The following is a 25,879-nucleotide window of genomic DNA, read 5'->3' on the forward strand; positions in this document are numbered from 1 at the left end:
CAGAAGTTGCAATCCTAGTCTCTGATAAAATAGACTTTTAAACCAACAAAGATCAAAAGAGACAAAGAAGGGCATTACATAATAGTAAAAGGATCAATGCAACAAGAAGAGCTAACGATCCTAAATATATACACACCCAACATAAGAGCACCCAGAGACACAAACCAAGTTCTTAATGACCTACAAAGAGACTTAGACTCTCACACACTAATAGTGGGAGGCTTTAACACTCCACTGTCAATATTAGACAGATCAACGAGAGAGAAAATTAACAAGGATATCCAGGACTTGAACTCAGACCTGGACCAAGCAAACCTAATAGACATTTACAGAACTCTCTACCCCAAATCCACAGAATATACATTCTTCTCAGCACCACATCACACCTACTCTAAAATTGACCATGTAATTGGAAGTAAATCACTCCTTAGCAAATGCAAAAGAACGGAAAACATAACAAACAGTCTCTCAGACCACAGCGCAATCAAATTAGAACTCAGAATTCAGAAACTAACTCAGAATCGCACAACTTCATGGAAACTGAACAACTGGCTCCTGAATGTTGACTGGATAAACAATGAAATGAAGGCGGAAATAAAAATGTTCTTCGAAACCAATGAGAACGAAGACACACATACCATAATCTCTGGGACACATTTAAAGCACTGTCTAGACGAAAATTTATAGCAATAAATGTCCACATGAGAAGCAAGGAAAGATCTAAAATTGACACCCTTTCGTCAAAATTGAAAGAGCTAGAGGAGCAAGATCAAAAAAACTCAAAACCTAGCAGAAGACAAGAAATAACTAAGATCAGCAGAACTGAAGAAGAGAGAGATACAAAAACCCTTCAAAGAAATCAATAAATCCAGGAGCTGGTTTTTTGAAAAGATCAACAAAATAGACCACTAGCCAGATAAAAAAAAGAAAAGACAGAATAATCAAATAGATGCAATAAAAAAAGATAAAGGGGATATCACCACAGATTCCACAGAAATACAAACCACCATCAGAGATTACTACAAACAACTCTACGCACATAAACTAGTAAACCTGGAAGAAACAGATAAATTTCTGGACACTTACACCCTCCCAAGCCTAAACCAGGAAGAAGTCAAAACCCTGAATAGACCAATAACAAGGTCTGAAGTTGAGGCAGCAGTTAATAGCCTACCAACCAAAAAAAGCCCAGGTCCAGATAGGTTCACAGCAGAATTCTACCAGACATACAAAGAGGAGCTGGCAGCATTCCTTCTGAAACTATTCCAAACAATCCAAAAAGAGGGAATCCTCCACAAATCATTTTATGAGAGCAACATCATCCTGATACCAAAAGCCGGCAGAGACTCAACAAAAAAAGAAAACTTCAGGCCAATATCCATGATGAACATAGATGCAAAAATTTTCAATAAAATACTGGTAAACCTATTGCAACAGCACATCAAAAAGCTTATCCATCATGATCAAGTAGGCTTCATCCCGGGGATGCAAGGCTGGTTCAACATATGCAAGTCTACAAACATAATTCACCACATAAACAGAACCAAAGGCAAAAACCACATGATTATGTCAATAGATGCAGAGAAGGCCTTCAACAAAATTCAACAGCCCTTTATGCTAAAAACTCTCAATAAACTAGGTATCGACAGAACGTATCTCAAAATAATAAAAGCTATTTATGACAAACCCACAGCCAATATCATACTGAATGGGCAACAACAGGAATCACTCCTTTTGAAATCTGGCACTAGGCAAGGATGCTCATCTGACAAAGGGCTTATATCCAAAATCTACAAAGAACACAGATTTACAAGAAAAAAAACAAACAAGCCCATTCAAAAGTGGGTAAAGGATATGAGCAGACACTTTTCAAAAGAAGACATATATGAGGCCAACAAACATGAAAAAATGCTCATCATCACTGGTCATTAGAGAAATGCAAATCAAAACTACGCTGAGATACCATCTCACACCAGTTAGAATGGTGATCATTAAAAAATGTGGAGACAGATGCTGGAGAGGATGTGGGGAAATAGGAACACTTTTACACTGCTGGTGGGAGTGTAAATTAGTTCAACCATTGTGGAAGACAGTGTGGTGATTCCTCAAGGACCTAGAAACAGAAATTTCATTTGACCCAGCAATCCCATTACTGGGTATATATTCAAAGGATTATAAATCGTTCTACTATAAGGACACATGCACACATATGTTCACTGCAGCACTGTTTACAATAGCAAAGACTTGGAACCAACCCAAATGCCCATCGATGATAGACTGGAGAGGGAAAATGTGGCAAATATACACCATGGAATACTATGCAGCCATAAAAAACAATGAGTTCGTGTCCTTTGTAGGGACATGGATGAACCGGGACACCATCATTCTCAGCAAACTGACACAACAGAAAATCAAACACTGCGTGTTCTCACTCATAGATGGGTGTTGAACAATAAGAACATATGGACACAGGGAGGCGAGCATCACACAATGAGGTCTGTTGGGGGCGACTAACGGAGGGACAGTGGTGGGTAGGGAGTTGGGGAGGGATAACATGGGGAGAAATGCCAGATATAGGTGATGGGGATGGAGGCAGCAAACCACACCACCATGTATGTACCCATGCAACAATCCTGCATGATCTTTACATGTACCCCAGAACCTAAAATGCAATAAAATGAGCTTTATTGAAGTATATATGACATACAAGAAACCACACGTAGGCTTAGTGCAGTGGCTCACGCCTATAATCCCAACACATTGGGAAGCCGGGGCGGGTGGATCATTTGAGGTCAGGAGTTCAAGACCAGCCTGGACAACATGGTGAAATCTTGTCTCTACTGAAAATACAAAAATTAGCCAGGCGTGGTGGCAGGTGCCTGTAATCCCAGCTACTCAGGAGGCTGAGGCAGAATTGCTTGAACCCAGGAGGCAGAGGTTGTGGTGAGCTGAGACTAAGTCATTATACTCCAGCCTGGGCAACAGAGTGAGATTCAGTCTCAACAAAAAACAAAAAACAACAAAAAAAAACACAACACATAGTGAACTTGCCCGATCTGATGACTTTTGACATACGCATACAGCTTTGGGACCATCAGGACAACCAAGATCATGAGCAGATACCTAAATAGCTCCCACTGTTCTGTTATCAGCCATTCCCCTCCCTTGCACTCTTCCAGGCAATCTGAGGTCTGCATGTTCCAGATTCTCACATAAGTCAGATCTTAGAGGACGCTCCCTTCTTTGTGTGGCTTCCTGCACTGGGCATAATTCTTTTGAGACACACCTGCACACTGGAGGTCACAGTGTGCTCCCTTTCCTGGCTGAGCAGTACCCCCACGGAAGGGTGTACCCTGGTCTGTTCATCCACCCACTTGTTGATGGCCATGTTCCTCATGTTCGGTTGCCATAAACGTGTGCGCAGGTCTTTGTGTGGACAAATATGTTCACTTCTCTTTAGTAAATATCTACACGGGAAAGGGTTAGCTCATGCGCTAAGTGTATGTTTAACTTTTTTTTTTTTTCTTTGAGACAGTCTTGCTCCGTCACCAGGGGCCAGGCTGGAGTGCAGTGCCGTGAGCTCAGCTCACTGCAACCTCCACCTCCCAGGTTCAAGCAATGCTCCTGCCTCAGCCTCCCAAGTAGCTGGGACTACAGGTGCGCGCCACCACGCCCTGCTAATTTTTGTACGGGTATGTTTAACTTTTAAGAAAGTGCCCGTTTTTCCAAAGCAGTAGTCCCATTTAACATTTCTGCCAGGGGAGTGTTCCTGAGGGCCTGAGTTCCCCTGCGCCCTCACTGTGCCATGTGTGGTTGCCTTCCCAAGGGCAGCCTCCTAGGGGAGTGTGTGGTGTCTCACTGCGGCGTTCATCTGCACATGCATCATGACTGATGATGTTGACTGAGCATCTTTTCATGTGCTGCTTGCTATAGGAATCTCTTCTTTGTTCAAATCTTTTGTCCTCTTAAAAAACTGTTTTCTTGAGTTTTGAGAGTTCTTTACATATTCTGGATAATCTGACAAAGGACTCATATCGAGAATTTCCAAAAAAATGACCAACAACCCAACAGGGCAAAAGATTTACACAAACCTGTTACAGAAGAGGATATCCCACTGGCCAACAGATGTACAAAAGGTGCTGAACTTTAGTCAGGAAAGTTCTTACTTAGAAGTGCAAAGTAAAACATCAATGGGATACCTACCAGGAGGCTTAAAACTAGGAAGCCAATGCCACGTGTCGGCTAGAATGTGGACTAACTCCCACACTGCTGGACAGACTATAAACCAGGATGGCCAGTGTGGAGAAATATTCAGCATTTCCCTAGCCAGCAATCCCGACTCCTAGGTATGTTCCCAAGAGAAATCAGCGCATACATCCATTAAGAGATGTGTACAAGAATGTTCAAAGCAGCTTTCCACACAATAGCCAAAAACGAGAAACAAACACCATGTCTGTGAACAGGAGAAGGAATAGTTAAATTACGGTGCATTCATTTAATGGAAGGCTATACAGAAAAAAGAACAAAATACCAATATATGTACCAACACAGATTAATCTCACAGTCATTACATTAACCAAGAAGCCAGATAGAAGACCACACACTAAACAATTCCATTTAAACACACTTCAAAAACAGGCAAAACACTCATCTACAGTGATGGAAGTCAAACCAGCACAATCACCAGGAGTAGTATCAATAGGGAGGCAGTGGGAGGGACTTTGTGGGATGCTGAGATGTTCTTTCTCTTGATGTGGGTGGGGGCTGTGTGAGTCGATACACAGGTAAATCTCATTGTGTTGTATACACCTGAGATTTGTGCATTTTGCACATGGAAATTATACTTCAATTAAAACAAACAAGGCTGGATACAGTGACTCACACCTCTAATCCCAGCACTTTGGGAGGCCGAGGCGGGCAGACCACCTGAGGTCAGGAGTTCCAGACCAGCCTGTCCAACATGGCGAAACCGCATCTCTACTAAAAATACAAAAATTAGCTGGGTGTGGTGGCGGGCGCTTGTAATCCCAGCTACTTGGGAAGGCTGAGGCAGGAGAATCGCTTGAACCCGGGAGGTGGAGGTTGTGGTGAGCCGAGATTGTGCCACTGCACTCCAGCCTGGCGACACAGCAAGACTTTCTCAAAAACAAACAAGAAAACCAGGAAAAGATACTTCTACACAGTCACCAGACGGCTACTTGAAAAATAGGACAAGTGTTGGTGGCGAGGTAGAGCAATGGGAACTTGTTCTCTGCTGGTAGTGCACAAATGCAACCACTTTGAAAAATCCACGACCACTGAACACGGGCACAGCCGGATGCCCCAGCAATTCTACTCTGGATATACCTGTGGGAAATGTCTACATCTCTTCACCAACAAGTTCTCGAATATCTACAGTAACACTTTTGTAATGACTCTGAGCTGGTGTCTACCCAGATATCCATCACAAGTGCAGGGAACTAAATTGTGGGACATTCACAAAATGGAATACCATGCAGCAACAAGGACCAAGGTGCCACGGAACGGATGAGCAGCACAAAACAAAATGGTGAGGGAAAGGAGCCAGTTCCACAGGAATAAATACCATGTGATGCCACAGATTAAGAAGCAACACAGAAACAGCCACTCTATGCTGTTCACTGTCAGAACTGATTACTTCTGGAGGGCAGAAGGTGGTGTGCATGAAGATGAAAGGGGTTCTGGGGCGCAGGTTCTTGTTTCCTGAGCTAGCTGCAGGTCACACAATGTACTGTTCGTGAAAACCAATTAATATATACGTGCTGTTATTTCTATACATGTATATGTATATATACACATATGCCTGCATATATGTGTGTGTGTGTGTGTGTGTGTGTGTGTGTGTGTGTGTATATTTCTCCAACAAAAACATTTTTAAAATGAAATAGGGAAAGGTAATAGGCAGTGATGGGTGGGGTTTTGACTTTAATCAAGATTGCCAGGTAAGATTTCATGAAGATAACATCTGAGTGAAAACCTTTATGAGATAAAGGAGGAAGTGCATTCCAGGCAGAAAGGACGGCAAGTGCAAGGGCCCTGATGGCACTGGGAGGCCCAGACTGTGCAAGCAGCAGCAGGAAACCTGTGTGCCGGCAGCAGTGATGGAGAAGAAGGGGAACGGGAGATGGGCTTGCCGAGGCAAAGGGGAGTCCAGGCCACTGCTGTGTTGGACGCTTTAATGATGTCAGGGTCAAAAAAGGACAAGGTCTGAGAACCTACAATCAACACTTGTCACTGAATATTTATTCCTTTTAGACTTACAGATTTGTCTTCCTTTTTATGTAACTTCTTTCAAAGGTGAATAAAACCAAGCACTTGTAAGAACAAAACTATGTTTAAAGACCAGGCTGCTAGTTTTTCTGCCCTTTTAAACACTATCCTACATATTTATGCAGCTATCTGTGTGATTGAGCCACCTTCTTTCCTGGGGTTGGGTTTATTCATGCACAGTAGGTAGTCAAGATGTAAGAATCAGTAATAATAATATTCTAAGAATAGTATAAATTGCACAATTTACTGACATCCCTTCCAAATTTGGTGGTAACAAACTTGGCTTAAAGAGTTAAACAATTTGGATTTTTCACTAGGTTATGAGCTACTTCCCCTCTATTATAGATTCCTAACATTTTTAAATTAAAGTTTTTGAATAGACAATATAAGCAGAGAATGCAAAATTGGTAAGAGGGGAGGAGGATGCTAGAGAAACCAGTGTCTCAGCTCCCCATTCTCCTCTCTGTAGGCAGCTGCTGCAGCTAGCTTCCAGGGTGTTTAGATTTTATTTGAATAGGCTTCAGTTACCCTTTCTGTGGTGCTAGTATGCTGCTTTTTATTTTGCAACCTCATTTAGGGTTAGATATGGTCATATTAAGTTGATGGAATGAGACAGAGCCAGCCTGAATGTCCTAGGTGATGAGAATTGAAGTCATGGGTTCTAAAAAGGTTCTGGAAGATGAAGAGTGGGAAGGAAGAACAGAGTGGAGGAAAATCATCTGCAAATAAAGCCTCGATTCCCAATCCCTTCTATCATAGCCACAGAAGCTCAGGAGGACCGTCGTGCCCAGTGTCTCAAACAGGCTTGGAGCTGACCACTCTGCCAGCTGTATTCATAAACACAGCAGCAGAACAGAGCTGCCTGGTCTATGGGCATCTGAGAAACTTGGACACTAAATGCCTGGGTCCTATCCAACAGCCTGTTCTAAAGTGGTGGGTTTTCTTAGGAGAAGACATCTGCCATCAGACTCTGCCTATGAATTAAAGTAGAGGGATCAGGCTCCAAATCACATCAGGAGTGGAAGAGACCTCAGAGGCCTGTCAGTGGCTCTCAGAATCACCTAATGAGCCTCCCATACAGAGCTAGCAGAGCCCTTCACCTCCTCCGCCCCCCTGACCTGAGGGCTAACAATGGGTCTTTTTGATTTTTTATTTTTTTTTTAGAGACAAGGTTTCACTCTGTCATCCAGGTTGGACAGCTCATGGCAGCCTAGACCTCCTGGGCTTAAGTGATTTTTGCTCAGGTGGGTCTTGAATTCCTGGGCTCAAGTGATCCTCCCATCTCAGCCTCCCAAAGTGCTAGGATTTTAGGTATGAGCCATGGCGCCCAGGCAACAAATGGGTCTTAAGCAGAGTGAACCCTGACTCTGGACTGGGCTTTGCTTGCCTGGTAGAAGAGGCCAGTGCTCAGAGTGCTATAGAAAGAACAGAACAGAAAACACTGCCTGGATCTGGACACTGACCATCATTTCCTCAGATCAGGGGACACACTGTGCATCCCACAGTGTCCAACAACAAGCAGAGAGAGGTGTTCTCCTCGGAGTAAGAATCTGACACAGCAGTGGAATGGGAGGTTACAACCCTGCTGTCTAAGACAGGGGAGATGAAGGCATGCAGGGCTGGCCCACATTCAACATGAGTGCGGCTACAAGACATCCCCACTTGACGTTCCCGTTTTCTGGATCAGGGAAAGAGGGGCTGGGGAGGTTGCTGTGACTACATAATTCTTGCTGAGAGAGGAGCAGGCTGGCAAAAGGATTACCCTTTTTCTTTCTTCCTCGAATTGCCTCCGCTTGACCACCCTGCTCCCATTTGGTGCAGGGGTCCTAGGATCAGGTCTTGCAACCCCAGTACTGGAAGCAGAGCTGGTTCCTAAGCAAGAAATCGTCTATTTTTAAACCTTATGTTGGGGCCAGAAGAGGTGGCTCATGCCTATAATCCTAGGACTTTGGGAGGCTGAGGTGGGAGGATTACTTGAACCTAAAAGTTCAAGGCTGCAGTGAGCCGTGATGGTGCCACTGCACTTCAGCCTGGGTGACAGAAGCTCTGTCTCAATAATAAAATAATAATGAACCTTATACTGGAATTCCAAGGACCTGATGGGGATGGGTTGTGCCTTCACCCCATCTGGCAAAACTGGGGTTCACAGTGACTGCAGCTGTACTGCCTGGTGGTAAATACAGCCCCCTAGTCCTGCACCTGTGTAGCCCTGCCCTATCTGAATGGGAGTGGACTGAGGGGAGACACTGGCTGGGTTATTGCTGCTTGCAATCTAGACCAGCACAGTAACTGAACCTAATGCTCCTTTCCAAGGTGGAAGCTTGGGTATAAATGAAGAGAAGGACTAGTAGCAGAGGGTAAAGGAATGAATAAATGGGTCATATGAGAGAAATCCAATCGCAATACCTCAAAAGAAGCTTCAGAACAAGAGATGATATTGCCTCTTAGTTCAATTATACCAGATGCCTGAAAGGGCGAAGATACATGTTTGGAAATGGAAATGAAGACCAAATGTATACTTCACAATATCACAACATTTATGAATGGAATGTCTGTGTCCTCCCCAAATTCCCATGTTCAATCCCTAATCCCCAGTGGGATGGTATTTGGAGGCGGGGTCTTCGGGAGGTAATTACAATTAGAAGAGATCATGGGAGGGAGCATGATGTGATTAGTGCCCTTATAAGAAAAGCGAGAGACACCAGAGCTTCTCTCTCTCCACCACATGAGGACACAGCAAGAAGGCGGCCATCTGCAAGCCAGGAAGAGGGCCCGCATCAGGAACCCCACTGGCCAGCACCTTGATCTTGAGTTCCCAGTCTCCGAACTGTGAATAAATGTCTATTTTTCAAGCCACCCCGTCTGTGGAACTCTGTTATGGCTGCCCCAGCTGAGAAAGAAAACATGATGATAATACTATTCCTGTGGAATTTGCCCACTCAGATCTGAAAGGCTCATAAGTAACAACTCAGCTTTGTTTCTAAACCTTGAACTCATAAACAAGGAAATTTTAAAAAGATAATTAAAACTTGAGGTGTCCCTGATGATCCTAGCAAAGATGTCTTCTAATTTCAGAAGAGGAGGGCCCTTTTAATCTCTTAACTTATTTACCAAATGGCAAATCACAACTGCACTCTCATCACAGGAATGTCTCAGAGGAAATGCTCACACAAGCTACACTATGCAGCCTCCTTAGCCTGTGCTTTTCCCAAAACTTGCTGGGACACATGTGTCCAATTGTTAATAGTGGTCTGCTACAAGGTTTAGTGAGAAAAGACTTAAAAAAGAAAAAAAGCATATTTCACCACAATTTTTTCCGAAAAGAAAAGAAAGAGAAAGAAAGAAAAAAAGAAAGTAATAACAAGTTAATAAATCAACCATTTCATTTGGCTTAAATGCAAAATTCTCAGAAAAGCTCTCCTAAGAGCAGCCAGAATAGGGTAGGCCTTGCTTTTTCACAAGAGCAGCCCGGCTTTCCGATGTCTCATCATGACTTCACGGATTGTATCGGCCCATCTGTGCCACCTCCCCGCTATCTCTTTTGAGAATTTCATCTATCTTTCAAAACCACCCAGTTAAAGTCTAATTTCCTCCATGACACTCACACCAACAGCTCCCCAATCACATGGGACTGGAGGCTAAATTCTGATCATCTCTCCACAAGTTGCATAATACAGGCCCCCACTTCAGGAGTTCAGACCCCTGGCTCTCAGGGAGATGAATGGAAGAAAATCGCTCCTTTCTGTATGGCACATAGCCCACTGCTGAGCACAAAAGAAATTCTCAATCAGGGACCTAGGTAGGTAGACAAATACTACTTGCTACGCATGGTGCTAGATGTGTTCATCTCTCTCAGAGTCAGTGTAAAAGGAGGGTAATAATACTGCCTTCTTTGGTAGCTAAGGACTGAAGCTTCAATAATATGTAGTCAAAATGGTGGGAGTCCAGGGCTCTTCCCATTCACTGGGCTTTACTCAGTTCTTGTGGAAGCTGATTACATTTGTTGAAATCTGGTACAAGTGGGTGGGGAATGGGGTTGATACTACTACCCTTTGAAACTTTCAGATGAATAGTATATTATATTTAACCAGAATTATTTTAACTATAAGCCTTCTTTCAGGAATAATACATAAACTTTATGGGTGGCCGAGGCAGGAGGACTGCTTCAGTCCAAGTTTGAGACCAGCCAGGGCAACACTGTGAGACTGTCTCTAAAGAAAGTAAAAATAAATTAGCTGAGGCTGGGCGTGGCAGCTCCTGCCAGTGATGCTAGCATTTTTGGAGGCCGAGGCAGGTGAATCACTTGAGACCGGGAGTTCAGGCCCAGCCTGGGCACCACAGTGAAACCCTGTTTCTCTACAAAAAATTAAAAAAAAAAAAAAAAAAAAAAAAAAAAAAGCCTGGTGTGGTGGCATGCATGTAGTCCCTTCTAGTCGGGAGGCTGCAGTGAAAGGATTGCTTGAGCCCAGGAGGTTGCAGTGAAACAAGATCGAGCCACTATAATCCAGCTTGGGTGACAGAGCCAGATCCTCATAAATAATTAAATCAGTTTCTCATAAATAGATAATTAAATTAGTTGGGTGTGGTGGTACACACGTGTAGTTACAGAGGCTGAGGTGGGAGAAATGCTTGAACCTGGGAGTTTGAGGCTGCAGTGAGCTAGGATCATGCTACTACACTCCAGCCTGGGAAACATAATGAGACCCCGCCTCAAAAAATAAATTTCCTGTCAACATTAATTTTTATGATTCACTCTAAAATTATTTTCATGGCCTTTTCTGATTACTAAAGTACTTGATTTTTTAAAATTTTTTTGAGACAAGAGTCTTGCTCTGTCACCCAGGTTGGAATGCAGTGGTGTGATCTTGGCCCACTACAACCTCAGCCTCCTGGATTCAAGTGATTCTCATGCCTCAGCCTCCTGAGTAGCTGGATTACAGATATGTACCACCATGCCTGGCTAACTTTTGTATTTTTAGTAGAGATCGAATTTTGCCGTGCTGGCCAGGCTATTCTTGAACTCCTGGCCTCATGTGATCCACCCACAGTGTTGGGATTACAGGAGTGAGCCAGTGTGCATGGCCAATAATACATGTTTTGACCACAATTAAAAATAAAAGTAACTCAGCAAGTGAATGTTTTCATAAACATATATAAAAATACAAAAAAGAAATAGAACAACTGAGATAGCTCAGTGGATGTATTGACTTTTTATGTATTTATATATACATGCCTGTTTTTCTTTCTAAACACAAACAGGATATATATTTTGCTATTTAACTGGCTTTTTCACTTGATGTGTCAGGGACTTTTTGCCATGTCAATATATAGAGTTCTCTCTTAGCATTTCTAACTGCTGGACAATATTCGATCACATGGTCAGTAATCTAATTTAGTCAACCAATCCCTACTGGTGAATAATTAGGTTTCCTTTTCGTTTTCTGCTTTTATAAGCAATACAATTAACATCCTTACATATCTGTAAGGATGAATATAGATAGGATGAATCTTTGCATATTCATCTATTTTCCCATTAAAATTATTATTGTAAATTATAATATGAAAAAAATGCATAAAAGATACGTGCACTAAGATAAAGTGGCAATCATCAAAGTCAAGAAATAGACTGCATCCAGCACCTTAGAAGTGCCCTTATCAAAACACTAGCTCCTTCTTCTAGAAGCAACCACTGTCTTGATGCTGGCGGTACCCTGTCCAGTAGTTTGATCTCCTGTGTGTGTACTCTTCAACAATGTGGCTGAATTTTCAATGTAATCATACTATGCATGTGCTGGTATATGAATGTAAACACACTATATCTATTCTTTCATGTCTGATGTCTTTGGTTCAACATCACAATGTTTGTCAGATTCATCATATTGCTGAGCACTATCCTCTGCTCATTTTTACTGCAGTGCTCAGAAATAAAAAAACACAACAATTTACTCACTCATTTTACTGTTGAGGAACATTTGGATGGTTTCCAATTGCATATAATGCTATGAACATTTACCTACATGGCTTTTCATACCTAGGAGTGGGATGGCTGAGCCACAGGGAACACATATATTAACATTAGTAAATAATACTCATCTGTTTTCCAAACTGGAGAAACCAACTTACATTCCCACCAGCACTGCAGTGTATGATCATTCCTGTTATTCCACATCTTTGCCAATTCTTGGAATTTTAAGATGTTTTAGTTTTTGCAAATCTGTGAGTATATCGTAATATCATTTCTTTTCTCAGAAGTGTCCACTGAAAGCCTTAACTCATATTCAATTGCCTATTTCTTGCAGATTTGTGGAAGTTCATTAAATATTCTGGATACTCACACCTCTTCAGGTTACAGATGGCAAACAACTTCACTGTCACAGCTGGTGCCATGTTTGGATATACAGAAGTTATTTTATTTATTTGAAGTTATTTTATTTATTTTTTGAGATGGAGTCTCGCTCTTTCGCCAGACTGGAGTGCAGTGGCGCGATCTTGGCTCACTGCAACCTCTGCCTCCCAGGTTCAAGCGATTCTCCTGCCTCAGCTTCTGGAGTAGGTGGGACTATAGGCATGCACCACCATGCCTGGCTAATTTTTTTGTATTTTTTAGTAGAGATGGGGTTTCACCATGTTGACCAGGATGGTCTCAATCTCCTGACCTTGTGATCTGCCTGCCTTGGCCTCCCAAAGTGCCGGGACTTCAGGCGTAAGCCACCGTGCCCAGCCAGCCCAGAAGTTCTTAATTTGATGGGAGTCAAATTAATAATCTTTTCCTCTTGGATTTGTACGTTTCGTTCCTTAATAAATTCTCTCCTATATCAAGATTATGAAGATTCTCATATATATACATGTTAAATAGATGGTTTTGCCTTTCAAATTTGGTCTCTAATCTATTTGAAATTGTGTGTTTGTATGTGGTCCCTTTTCACTGTTCTCAATGTGGTTTGTCCACTCTACTTATCTAATTCTACACCAATACCTCCACTGTATTGAAGTTTTTAAAAAGATAAATCTTATTATCTGATAATTAGAGAAAGGGTTAGTAAACTTTTTCAGTAAAGGGCCGAATGATAAATATTTCAGGCTTTGTGGGTCTAAAGACATGTAGCTGTCTTTACTGCATATTCTTTTTTCTCAAGCCTTGAAAAACGTAAAAAAATTCTTATTTCATGGGTGGGGACACACACAAAAAAAGCTATGTGAAATTTAGCTTCCAGGCCAAAGCTTTGCTAATCTCTGATAGAGCAAATCCCTTCCATTTTATTTTTGATCAGTAACAACTTGACATCGTCACTCCTCAAAGGAATGTAAAATAAAACCACAATGAGGAAAGGAAAACAAAGCTCGAAGACTCACACTTGTCATTTTGAAAACTTACTACAAAGCTACAGTAAACAAAGTAGTGTGTTCCTGGCATTAAGCATAGATAGAATTTAGAGAACAGAATAGAATTCTATTCTAACCAGGGAAAGAAGAGACATTTAACAAATTGTGCTAAAACAACTGACTGTCCACATATAGAAGAATGGATTTGGACCCCTACCTCAAACCATATACAAAAATTAACTCAAAATGTACCAACAACCTAAATAGAAAAGAATAACTTAAACAAAAGAAAATGTAGGTGTAAATCTTAATGACCTTGGATTTGGCAATGAATTCTTAGCTTTGACACCAAAAGTAAAAACAAAAGAAAAAAGAGATGTTAGTCTTCATATTATTTCTTATGTTTCAAACCTTCATCTGGTATCACTTCCTTCCTGTTTGAAGCATAGTTCCTATGATTCCTGTTGTGAGGATTTGCTACCCATCAACTCTCTGTGTTTGAAAATGTCTCTGTTCTGCCCCTTAGTTTTACAAAATTCTAAACTGAGAGTTAAGCTCTCTTGAAGACAACACCTTGAGGTAACATTCCACTCTTTCTGGCATCTGCTGTAGCTTTTGGGAAGAAAGCTGTCAAACTGTCACTCCTTGAAAGCTCACGTCTGCCTTTTTCTGTAGCTGCTTTTAAGATTTTCCTCCTTGTGTTTGGTTTTCTGCAGTTTTGTCTAGTTATATATATATGTGTATACACACATACACACTATATATTTTTAATCTTGCTTGGGATTCACTGGGTGTCTTCACTCTGTACACATATATATTTTTAATCTTGCTTGGGATTCACTGGATGTCTTCACTCTGTGTTTGATGTGATTTACTAGCCACCATCACTTCAAACATGGTGCTACCCCCAGACTTTTCTTCCTGTGACTCTGTGTTAAATGTGCATTACACTTTGACCCCATCCTCCATCCTCCTGACCTTTTATATTCTCCTCCTTTTTGTCTCTCAGTTCTACATTCTTGATACTTTCTTCCATTAATTCTTCTAGTTTACTAATACTTTGTTGCCTAACATAGCCATTGAGTTTTTAAATTTTAAATGCTCAATTCTAGAATGTCTAGTTTGTTCTTTTAAACATATGCCATGTCACTTTAAGTAGCGTCCAGTTTTCTAACGTTTCTCTTTAAACAGGGCAGCTGTTTGAAGATCTGTGCCTGAGTCCAGTATCTGAAGCGTGTGGGTCTGACCCCACAGTCTGCTGCAGCCTCTGATTCCAGATGCTGTGCTGTGTCCCTGAGAGTCTGTTGTCTGTGATGCCCCTGCCCTTAAGAAACCATCTGTGGGGAATCTCCACAGATGAGGGTTAAAGTGGCTTTTGCTGGCTTCTACGAGGCACTTGGGTACGTTACCTGTTTGGTGTCACTTTAAATTGGATCCACCGCACAGGGGTTGCCTGGACTGCCATGGTGCTGGGTATGTGAGTAATAGGTCCCCAGGGAGCTGGCCGATGGGTGGGATTTAGTTTGTCTCCTCCCTCTCCCTGCTTTGCTTCTCTGCTGTCCCCTCTGTGCGTATCCTTTCTGTTCATCCTCACCCTCTGAGGTCCCTACTCATTACAGGGAAGTCTCCTATCAGATCCCCCAACTTTAACAATCTTAAGCTTCCACCTCCACTTTGAGACCCCAAAAAATCTGTCAGAAACCGCAGCTCAGGCTCTGCTTCTTCCATAAGGCTCTCTTAGGGGTTTCTCCTGGTGATGCTTTACAATCCTGTCGGTACATAATACCATTGACTGATTGACTGATTGAGGCAGAGTCTTGCTCTGTCCCCCAGGATGGAGTGCAGTGGGGTAATCTCAGCTCACTGCAACCTCCGCCTCCCAGGTTCAAGCAATTCTCCTGCCTTAGCTTCCAGGGTAGTTGGGATTACAGGCACCCGCCACCATGCCTGGCTAATTTTTTTTTATTTTTAGTAGACATGGCATATCACTGTTGGCCAGGCTGGTCTCAAACTACTGACCTTAAGCAATCCACCTTTCTCAGCCTCCCAAAGTGCTCTATGATTATAGGTGTGAGCCAACACGCCTGGCCTAATAAATTTATTTTTAACAGTTTAACATTTTAAATTATTTTCAGCAGTTATCTATTATTTTAGATAACTAGTCCACTATAACTAGAAGCTGGAAATAATTTTACCTTCTTTTTTTTTATCTAATTAAAATTTTTAAATTTATTTTATTATTTTGAGATAGGGTTTTGCTTTGTCACTGAGGCTGAGGTGCAGTGGCATGATCATTACTTACTGGAGCCTCAACTTCCCAGGCTCAGGGGATCCTTCCACCTCAGCTTCCTGAGTAGGTGGAACTACACGCATGTGCCACCACACCTGGATAATCTTTTTGTACTTTTGGTAGAGAAGGGGTTTCGCCCTGTTGTCCAGGCTGATCTTGAACTCTGGGCTCAAGCGATATGCTGGCCTCGGCTACCAAAGGGCTGGGATTACAACTGTGAGCCACCATGTCCAGCCAAGCTGGAAATCCTAAAATTACTGTGTTAGGATACATTTCTGGGATGATGAATTACTGCCAAAGAATAGAATAATACTTGATGTTTTGACATACTGTGGAATTTCATCACTGTATACTCCCACCCTTTATGTATGATAGTACCTATTTCCTGACACCCAATCAGCCCAAAGCATTATTCTTTAAAATCACTCAACCTAGCTGACAAAGTTCTTTCAGCATGACTTTAATTTGCATTTCCACAATTAGTGGTATGGCTGATGACTCTATTCCTTCTTTCCTCTGCTTTCTCTTGGGGATGCATCCCTCGTGTACCGATTCGCAAGCGCTCCCTCACTCCTTTAGCATACAAAAAACACTCTGTTGTAAGTCGCAGTTTTCTCCTAATTTGTCGTTTGACTCTGAATTTTATTTATGTTGACTTTTGCCACAGAAATGTTAAAAACGTTTACGTAATGAAATTCATCATCATTTTCCTTTGGGGTTTCTGGTCTTGCTGCCATGCAAAGTGTTTCATTATTAACTCTGTTACATCACAAATTTCTACCCTGGGCTACCAATGTTACAAAAACTTCACACTTCATTTTTTTTTTCCCTAGAGGAGTAGATTTTTAGAGGTTTATAAGTATATAATACTCTTCATGATTAATGAAATGAAGGGGAAAGGCCAACATCACAGGCAGAAACACATTACGTTTCTCACCAGTGCAGGATCCAAGAATAGCAAATACCTCAGCTTCCTGCTTCTGTGTCCTCAGGCAAGAGCCACCCCAGAGGAAAAGCAAGTGTCCCACTCACTCCAGAGCTGGGATCAGCACCCAAATAAGCATTAGAATACCCAGGCTATCCTAAGTTCTTCTCATGCCTGTCTCGGTCATTCATTAACTTTGTCATGCCAGGCAAATTTCTTCAAGTCTCAATTGGTGTCAATACCAAATAGTACTTGGTAAGGGAATTTCTCAGATCCTTCTGACTTTAATAGTTCCAAGAAAGCTCTGAATTACACTATGGAAGTTAATTTAGTGTGGAAGGTTAAAAACTCACACATACACACATTACCAAACCAAAACTAAGAAAGTCATTTCTGACTGTTTAATATCTGAAATAACTATTTTCTCTAGAAATTATTCATCATTTCTGACATTGTGACTTATCCTATGAGCTAAAAAATGATGCAGTCTTTACGTTTAAGTATGTGTATTGTACCTGTGTGTGTGTATACATATACAAACATATTTTTCAGATAAACAAGCTGTGGTACCTCCATACCTGGGATTACTACTCAGAAATAAAAAGGTACACTGGCTCATGCCTGTAATCCCAGCACTCTGGGAGGCTGAGGTGCAGGAACACCTGAGGTCAGGAGTTCAAGACCAGCCTGGCCAACATGGTGAAACCCTGTCTCTACTAAAAATACCAAAAAAAAAAAAAAAAAAAAAAAAATTAGCCAGGTGTGGTGGCGGACGCCTATAATCCCAGCTACTTGGAAGGCTGAGGCAGAATTGCTTGAACCCAGGAGGTGAAGGTTGCAGTGAGCCGAGATTGCACCACTGCACTCCAGCCTGGGTGACAGAGTGACACTCGGTCTAAAAAGAAGGTACACTGGAAACGGGTAGCATGAGGGAAGCCATGGGAGGTGGTTCTGTATTTTGACTGTGGTGTTACATATAATAAAGTGACACAAAACTACAAGCACTCACTCACCGATGTTAGTCTCCTGGTTTTCATCCTCTGCTATAATCCTGTAGGATGTAACCACTGGGGGAGGCCTGGTGATGCGTACAGGGGACTATCTGTGTAACTTCCTGTGAATCAATAATTAGGCCAAAATGAAAAGTTGAAAAAAAAAAAAAGGGAGTTGGAAAAAATGGGCACCTAGCAATAGAGTGGTATGAATCAAAAGATGCTTATTGTCAGAGAAAAAAGTGGCAAAGAATGTCAATAGCCAACTCACAAGAGAATAAATGTAAATGGCCAAAAACATATGAAGAGAACCAATAAGTATAAAAAGTTTGACTTACCAAGCTGGCAAAACTTATAGAAAACTAAACATATAAACTAAATGTATTATATATCTCTCTCAATCTATCTGTCTAAGACTAAACATATAGAAGTTTAAAGCCATATGGCTGGGGCATGGGGAAAATCCTCTCACACACCTGGCAGGGGCTGGTGCAATTTGCTGACTTTAGTTTTCACTAATTAAACACTAACTGAACACTTGAGAGGTCTGCCAGTCCCTGACCAGCAGAGACCGGGACTGATGCTGTCCCTGGGGTGGGTGTCTCTGAGCTGCTATAATCTCTCTTTGCTCCACTCAAGATGGCGACTGTAGGCATCCCTGACTCAGCACATCCATCTCGACACCTGAAGGAATGGGAGGTGATGGCCTTCACGGGGAGACTGAGGACTATGGGTCTGAAACATGTTTCTTGGCAGAGAGCAAGGCCCCAGGGAAGGAAGACACCAGATGCCATTGTGGGTGACACCATGAGCACGGGGTTCAGCTCTGCATGCTTTGCCCCCCAGGGACAGGGTCCAGACACACAGAGGCAGCCTGGGCGTACACACAAAGACAAGCAATGGGCTCTCCAGCAAGCACCCCAAATCTACAGACAGAACACAACAATCCTGGAGCTCACTCTCCCTCAGGGCAGACGCACCAGGAACCCTGAAGCTGCGTGAGCAGTTGGTGAAGCTGCCTGCGAATCCATCCCGGTTCTAGGGTATCCAGAAATTGACCACAGATCATTGCCTCCATCACCGTCACTTACATGTACTTCAAGAGCCTCCACGGGTCCCTCACTTTTATTATCAACATGGCTGCCAAGGCAGTCCTATTTAAGTGTAAATCAAACCACAGCACGCCTCTGGCCAATTCCTAAGTCCTTCCGGCAGCCCTCAGGGTCCCCTCCACAGGCACAAGATGTCCTCTGCCACCTACCACTCCGGCCGCCTCCTGTCGGCCTCCCTGCCGCACTTTGGAGCACGAAGGCTGCTCCCACCTCAGAGCCTCTGCACTTGCCACTCTTCTAGCTAGAAAACTCTTCCCCCTTCCCCCACACACCCACCCCCTGAGCTTTCCGGTAAATGCGACTCTGGGAAGCTACGTTAGTAAGAGCTAAAGCCAAGACACAGAGGCTTAAACAAGACAGGCAGAAGGTCACTTCTGATTGTGGGTCCACTCTGCTCAATTCTTGACACTGGCCAGCCACCGGGAAGGGGGAGAGGCTGGGAGTAAGGGTCATTTTGACTGTAGAGCAAGACCCAGCACTTAGTCCCATGGCTATGCTAAACCACAAGAAGACAGAAAATGTCATCTAGATTTGTGGTCATTGGCTCAACTCCGCTACCATGGCAGAGAGAAAACAAATGCCAGGGCCGGGCATGGTGGCTCATGCCTGTAATCCCAGTGCTTTGGGAAGCCGAGGTAGGCAGATCACCTGAGGTCAGGGGTTCAAGACCAGCCTGGCCAATGTGGTGAAACCCCATCTCTAATAAAATACAAAAATTAGGTAGGCATGGTGGCAGGCACCTGTAATCCCAGCTGCTTGGGGGAGGCTGAGGTTGCAGTAAGCCTAGATTGTGCCACTGTACTCCAGCATGGGCAACAGGGGGCGAGTCTCAAAAAAAACAAAAACAAAACACACACACAACCAAAAAAATGAATACCAGGAGAGCCAAGAATGTGTGGAAGCCGCCTCTCATGGCCGCCCCACGGATCCATCCAGGCTTCCCCCAAGCTGCTTGACCTCCTCCCAGGGACAGTTTGCTGGCTGTGAGTCCACACCGCACAGCCTGCCTTGTTGCTGTGGCCAGGTGACTGCGTTCCTGTTCAGGAGACTTCCGAGGACCTGCTGGACAGCACTTCTAGGAAGTCACTCTAAAAGGAAGAGGAGAGCTCTCCCTCCCCACCCTCCTGGGCTGGAACGCAGCCGAGAATAGGAGCACACACCTGGACACTGGGAGAAGTCTGGACAGAGCAAGAAAAGACACAACCTATATTCACAATTTCATTACCACATTTAATTGACTGGCCACAATTTCAAGAGTAAGTTACGAAAAACAAAAAGTAGTTCCACTTATTCAGGCAATTCTGTACCTAGAGATGTTACTGGCCTGCTCACAGGCCATGTTTAGAGAAAAGTTAGGTAGTGAGGATTATTATTAATGAGGTAAGAAGCAAAGATCTGTGCAGAAGATTAGTCAGGAAGCAACCAGTCAGGGTGAACAGTAGGACATGAGGCTAAGGACCAAGACCACCTCTGCCCGCGATCATCACACTGCCTCTCTGTGGAGCCTGGGAGAGCCCAGCAGCCGGCCTTGCTCTGTCTCATCTCTCTCTCTCTCTTTTTTTTTTGAGACAGGGTCTTGTTCTGTTGCACAGGCTGGAGTACAGTGGTGTAATCTCCGCTCATTGCAACCTCGACCCCTGGGCTCAAGCAATTCTCCTGCCTCCAGAATAGCTGGGATTATAGGCGCCCACCACCATGCATGGATAATTTCCGTATTTTTAGTACAGATGAGGTTTTGCCACATTGGCCAGGCTGGTCTTGAACTGACCTCAGGTGATCCACCTGCCTCGGCCTCCTAAAGCACTGGGATTACAGGTGTGAGCCACTGTGCCCAGTCCCTTTTACATGACTCACAGTAGTTTTGGGAAAAATAACAACTCAGATCTGTGACTGACTGCTCTGACACCTCAGTTGTGCCTCACTGTCACAGGTGTTTAAACTGCTTGGTTTAAACTGCAGAGAACGCTGTCTGTGACCTCCAAGACCCGCCTGTACCCAGTGTGCGGCACACAGACTGGGTGGGAACATCCCACCCACCGCTCTAGTTAGGCGGCCCCCACTTCTCCAGTGGTGAGGGCAGGGATGCAGAGTTCATCCACGCCTAAACTGACCACGTGCAGCATCTCCTGGGCAACGTGCTAGGTCCACTCCTTGCTCCTGGTGGTGACGTGTGCCTGTGAGGCCTTATTCTGCTGCCATCATTTTGCAACCGCGAGGTCAGGCCCAAAATGAACCAGCATAGAGAAGCCCAGGAAAGCCCAGGAAAAGGCAGAGAAACGCTCACACTGCACAGAAAGCTCCCACCTATGTCAGTTTTCGGCTCACAAAGCCCCTTTGGTGAAGCTATTTGAGCTGGGATTTTTGCGCTTGCATCCACAAGCATGCCAAATGATGCACACCCTTCCTGCCTAAAGCCTGCCCGACTCTACAGGGCAGCCCCTGGCTGCACGAGTGTCTGCCCTGCTAGCTGCTTTCCCAGCCTGCCTCTGTCTGCTCCCTCTACCACCTCACTCCACACTGTCTCACTCAGCATGATCAGCCCCTGGGTCATCCTACCTGCCTTCAGAAGTCTCCTCCAAAGCACCTCTGACCTCCACCTGCCAGGTAGAATTGTCTGCTTTTTCCCTTTATGCTTAATATAGCCTGATTATTTTTCAATTATACTTTTTTTTGGAGACAGGGTCTTGCTTTGTTGCCCAGGCTGCAATCAGTGCAGTGGCACAATCTCAGCTCATTGTAGCCTTGAACCCTGGGCTCCAGCAAACTTCCCACCTCAGCCACCAAACAACTGGGACTATAGGCACGTACCACCTTGCCTGGCTTCAATTATATTTCTTATCACATTTATTATAATGATTTGCTTGCATGTCTATGTGTCCTACCAGCTACATGAGGAAATGAGACCTGACCTCAGCACAGGGCCTGGCACACAGAAAGGACTCACTGAAAGAATACCCCCCACGTGGCACAGGAGGAGACTATGACACACAAATCCAGGTCATGAGCTTCACATCAAAGACACTGATGTTATCTATGTCACACCATTCTAATTAACGAGATCCTAAAATTAAATGGTACACTAAGGCCGGGCCTGGTGGCACACACTTGTAATCCCAGCACTTTGGGAGCCCAAGGTAGGAGGATCCCTTGAGCCCAGGAGTTTGAGACCAGCCTGGGCAACATAGATATCAATGCTATAAAAAAAAAAAAGTAAAAATTAGCCAGGTGTGGTGGTGCATGCCTGTAGTCCCAGCTACTCAGGAGGCTAAGGTGGGTGGTTCACCTGAGCCCAGGAGTTCAAGGCTGCAGTGAGCTATGGTCACACTATTGCACTCTAGCCTGGAGGACAGAGCGAGACAGCCTCTAAAAAAAAAAAAAGACAGAAATAAAAGGTATACTTGAAAGCAGATAACTCACAGCAATACCATCCACATACTATAAGCACATTAATGTGCAAGCTATATTTAAAAATGCTAAATTGTATTTTACTAAAAAGGAGGACAGACAAGAAGATGATATTGATATTAGCTATACTGATGGCCAAAGCCTTTCTGTTGAGCATCCTACCACATCTTACTTAACTGTGTTTTGGAAGATAAGGTCTAACGTGTCAAGGTCATCTTCCTTTCCTTTGAACTGAGCCACAGAAGTGATGGCCATGGGGTGTCTGTTGCCTGTGACCAGCAGTGGCCATGCATGGCAAGAGACCAGTGGAAAGAAGGCCAGGCTGCCTCCTCTTTGGAAAGGGAAGATTTCCACCCCCGCCTGCCCCCAATCATGGCCCACCCTGCTCCTCTCAGAGGAGAAAGGGCCGTCACAAGGTAATCACCAGACACAGCCTTTTCCTCCGCTTTTTGTTTCTGTCTCTGACTGGAATGGCAAGAAAAAGCAAGACAGCAGAGGGGACAGGGAGATGCCTAGTACCTGGCCGACAGCAATTCTCAAAGCAGCTGCAGCTCTTCACAGGAGACTGTCATGGGTGTTAGCAGGGAAAGAAAAAAAGCAAAAAACAAGACCCCTCATGTTTCTGTTTACTTCTTTGGAAAATCCTCAATTTCTATCCAAGTACTAAATGAACGAGAATCTTCTTTCCCAGACTCTGTGAGTTTATGGGGAAAAGGTGTAAACCTCAATTTCACACTGAGATACTGACATGTATTTCCCATTTGTTTCTTATATCCATGCTCTTTAGGAGACTAAAATTTCCTTTCTACCACAACCACATCTTTCACTTTTCTTTGACTTTTCTTCCAAGTCAAAGAAAAGCTTTTGACACTCAGGAAAAAATTCCAAGAGAAACAAGTCTCTATTGAAGGGGTGAGGGAGGGGAGCCCTGGTAACAGTGAACTTAGTGAGTGTGTTCTTTAAATTTTGCTGTAATTGTGTATTTTGACAAAGATGACTGTTAAGGTCCTACTATCTAGCTATTTTAATAAAATGCTCCATTTTTCTTCTGAATAAAAAGAAGCACAAATGTATAAAGTATTGTAATAAGAGTCATGTACCCACTACCCAATAAACAAGAATTTATCATCATCTTTGCATTTGGTTATCATAGACTTCATGCATTAATGACTTCAACTGTATATTTTTTGTATCTTCAAAGTCTCATGGTCTGAAGCTTAAGATCAAAACAAAGAGATGACTACTGACCTACCTGTGGCCACTTTACCCTAATCATACACCAAGCTCATGTCTAGATTAAAAGCTCACGCTCTGGGGACAGGCTCATTGTTGGTCTTCTTCACGGCTATATCCCAAGCATGTAGCACAGTGTCTCACACAGTAGGTGCTCCATGAATGCAGAATGAATAAATGAATGAATGAATGAGTGATGAGTGAACAAAGGGAGAAACAAGCAGACGACTTTCAGGCCCAAATTTCTCACCGTGATTATCAAGATGTGGCCTGAGGCACACCATAACCAGTGTGGGCTTATTTCCATGTGGTGACAATACAAGGGCTTGACTTCTTAAATTGGGAGGTCCCTTCCAGCACCGACACCCTGCATGTTAACATTAGGTGGAATTGGGGGGAAGAATATAAGGAAACTGAACTGAGAGGACTATTAGCAGACTATGCTAATAGTCTATGAGAGGATCTGTATAGCTAATGCTATGCTATGAGAGGACCTGTCAGATGAATGAGGAAAAATAAAAATTACTCTGCAGAACAAAGATAGGTAAAAGATATGAATAGGGTGGGGCATGGTGCTCACGCCTGTAATCCCAGCACTTTAGAAGGCTGAGGCGGGTGGATCACTTGAGGCCAGGAATTCAAGACCAGGCTGGCCAACGTGGTAAAACCCCATCTGTACTATAAAAATGTTAGCCAGTGTGGTGGCAGGTGCCTGTAGTCCCACCTACTCAGGAGGCAGAATTGGGAGAATCACCTGAATCTGCAGGTGGAGGCTGCAGTGAGCTGAGATGGCACCACTGCACTCCAGCCTGGACGATAGAGCGAGACTCCATCTTGGAAAAAAAAAAAAAAAAAAAGATGTTTTCAATAGCAAAATATGAAAAACAATTCAAAGGTACCTCAATGAAAGAAGGAATGGATCCTAGTATCTTTCCACAATGGAGCATCAGAGGGCAGTGAAAAGGAAAGAACCACAGCTATGTGCATCGCCTGAAGACATTCCAACATGTTGAGTGAAAAAGGTAAGTCACAATATAGTAAGAAACGATTTATATATACTTTAAGAATCAGTAAAACTCAAGACTGTCATGTTTACAAATAATAGTTATGGCAAAATCATAAGAAGGGCAAAGAATTAATGACTTCAACTTGACTCTGGGTGCTCAGGGGGCAAACGGCTGTGAGAGTCAGAGGCATTTCCAGACACCCTGGGTATATATTAATTTCAGCTGTGCACATTTATGCTGGTTATAGGAAACACTGTACATTTTACTTTATGGTTAATGTTGAAAGGTAGGAAAAACACAAAAGGCAAACAGGTAAAACCCCCCGAATTTTCTGGCTACAGATTCAGACCCTAAATGAGTCTAAATAACTGGACTTCGTGAAGTTTTTAAACCCTTAAAAAAAAAAAAAGGGAAGAAATGTGAAGGGAACAACTGGACGAGGTCGGATTTGCTTCCAAGGTGCTGTTCTGAAAACGTTTGTGATTTGCCCATATCCACAGGTCCAAAGCTGGGAAGCTGTAGTGAGGGGGTGTTATTTCCTACCATGAACAAAGCTCTCTAAAAAACTCAAATTCCTTTGGTTGCACCAGTCCTGACTTTTCTAAGAACCCTCGATATTCTCAGAATAAAGCTACTGATCTTGCCCAAGTGGCTCTTGCTCCCTCTTGAGCCTTTTATACAGCGTCTGCCTCCGTCCTGTGTTTTGGTTATTGATCATTACAACTTACGGTGATTTAGAGCCTGCTTGGACTGCTACACGGCTTTTAAGGAAATTCAACTGAAGCTCCAAAATAGTCATGTAAAAAACACACCATCAGCTGCCCAGAAAGAGAGCTCACTCACTTACCAGCTGAAACTCGCTCCTCCGGCTGAAAGCCTCCCTGATGCCAGAATCCCTCCAGAGCGCGCTCAGGGCTGGGACATACAGCTGGAAGGTGGCAGGCTCCACGGGCAGCCCCGCCTTGTTCTCAAAGGCCATCAGGAACATCCCATGCTTCTCATTTTCAGAATACTGCCAAGGAATGCCAAGCTTATCTCGTGCATCGACAAGAACCCTGGAGCCCTAAAAAATAAAAGAAATAAAAGAGGATTTAATTGCGTTCCAAAGACTAAACCCCAGCAGAAAACCTCAAAATGGGCATCAATTGTCATAACACAGAAAACTCACAAGCTAGCTAATGTGCAGCCAGCGTTTGTCTCTTGGTTTGTTTGTTTTCGTGTGAAATGCCTTAACTCCTAGGAACATAGCATCACCAAGACAGATAACATGGCCGAAGGCAGTGGCTCACACTGTGATCCCAACA

General features: G+C 43.5%; 1 protein-coding gene across 1 annotated transcript in view; it reads right to left on the reverse strand.

The window, feature by feature from the left end:
- GNA12 (G protein subunit alpha 12) overlaps nt 1-25,879 on the reverse strand; it is a 118,677-nt gene that overhangs the window by 39,924 nt on the left and 52,874 nt on the right. Inside the window, exon 2 of the mRNA XM_032259584.1 lies at nt 25,423-25,638. Within this exon, the coding sequence (XP_032115475.1) occupies nt 25,423-25,638 (216 nt within the window). The remainder of the gene's footprint in view (nt 1-25,422; nt 25,639-25,879) is intronic.

Source organism: Sapajus apella, unplaced genomic scaffold (genome assembly GCF_009761245.1).
Source record: "Sapajus apella isolate SASKATOON/1434 unplaced genomic scaffold, GSC_monkey_1.0 scaffold110, whole genome shotgun sequence".
NCBI lineage: Eukaryota > Metazoa > Chordata > Mammalia > Primates > Cebidae > Sapajus > Sapajus apella.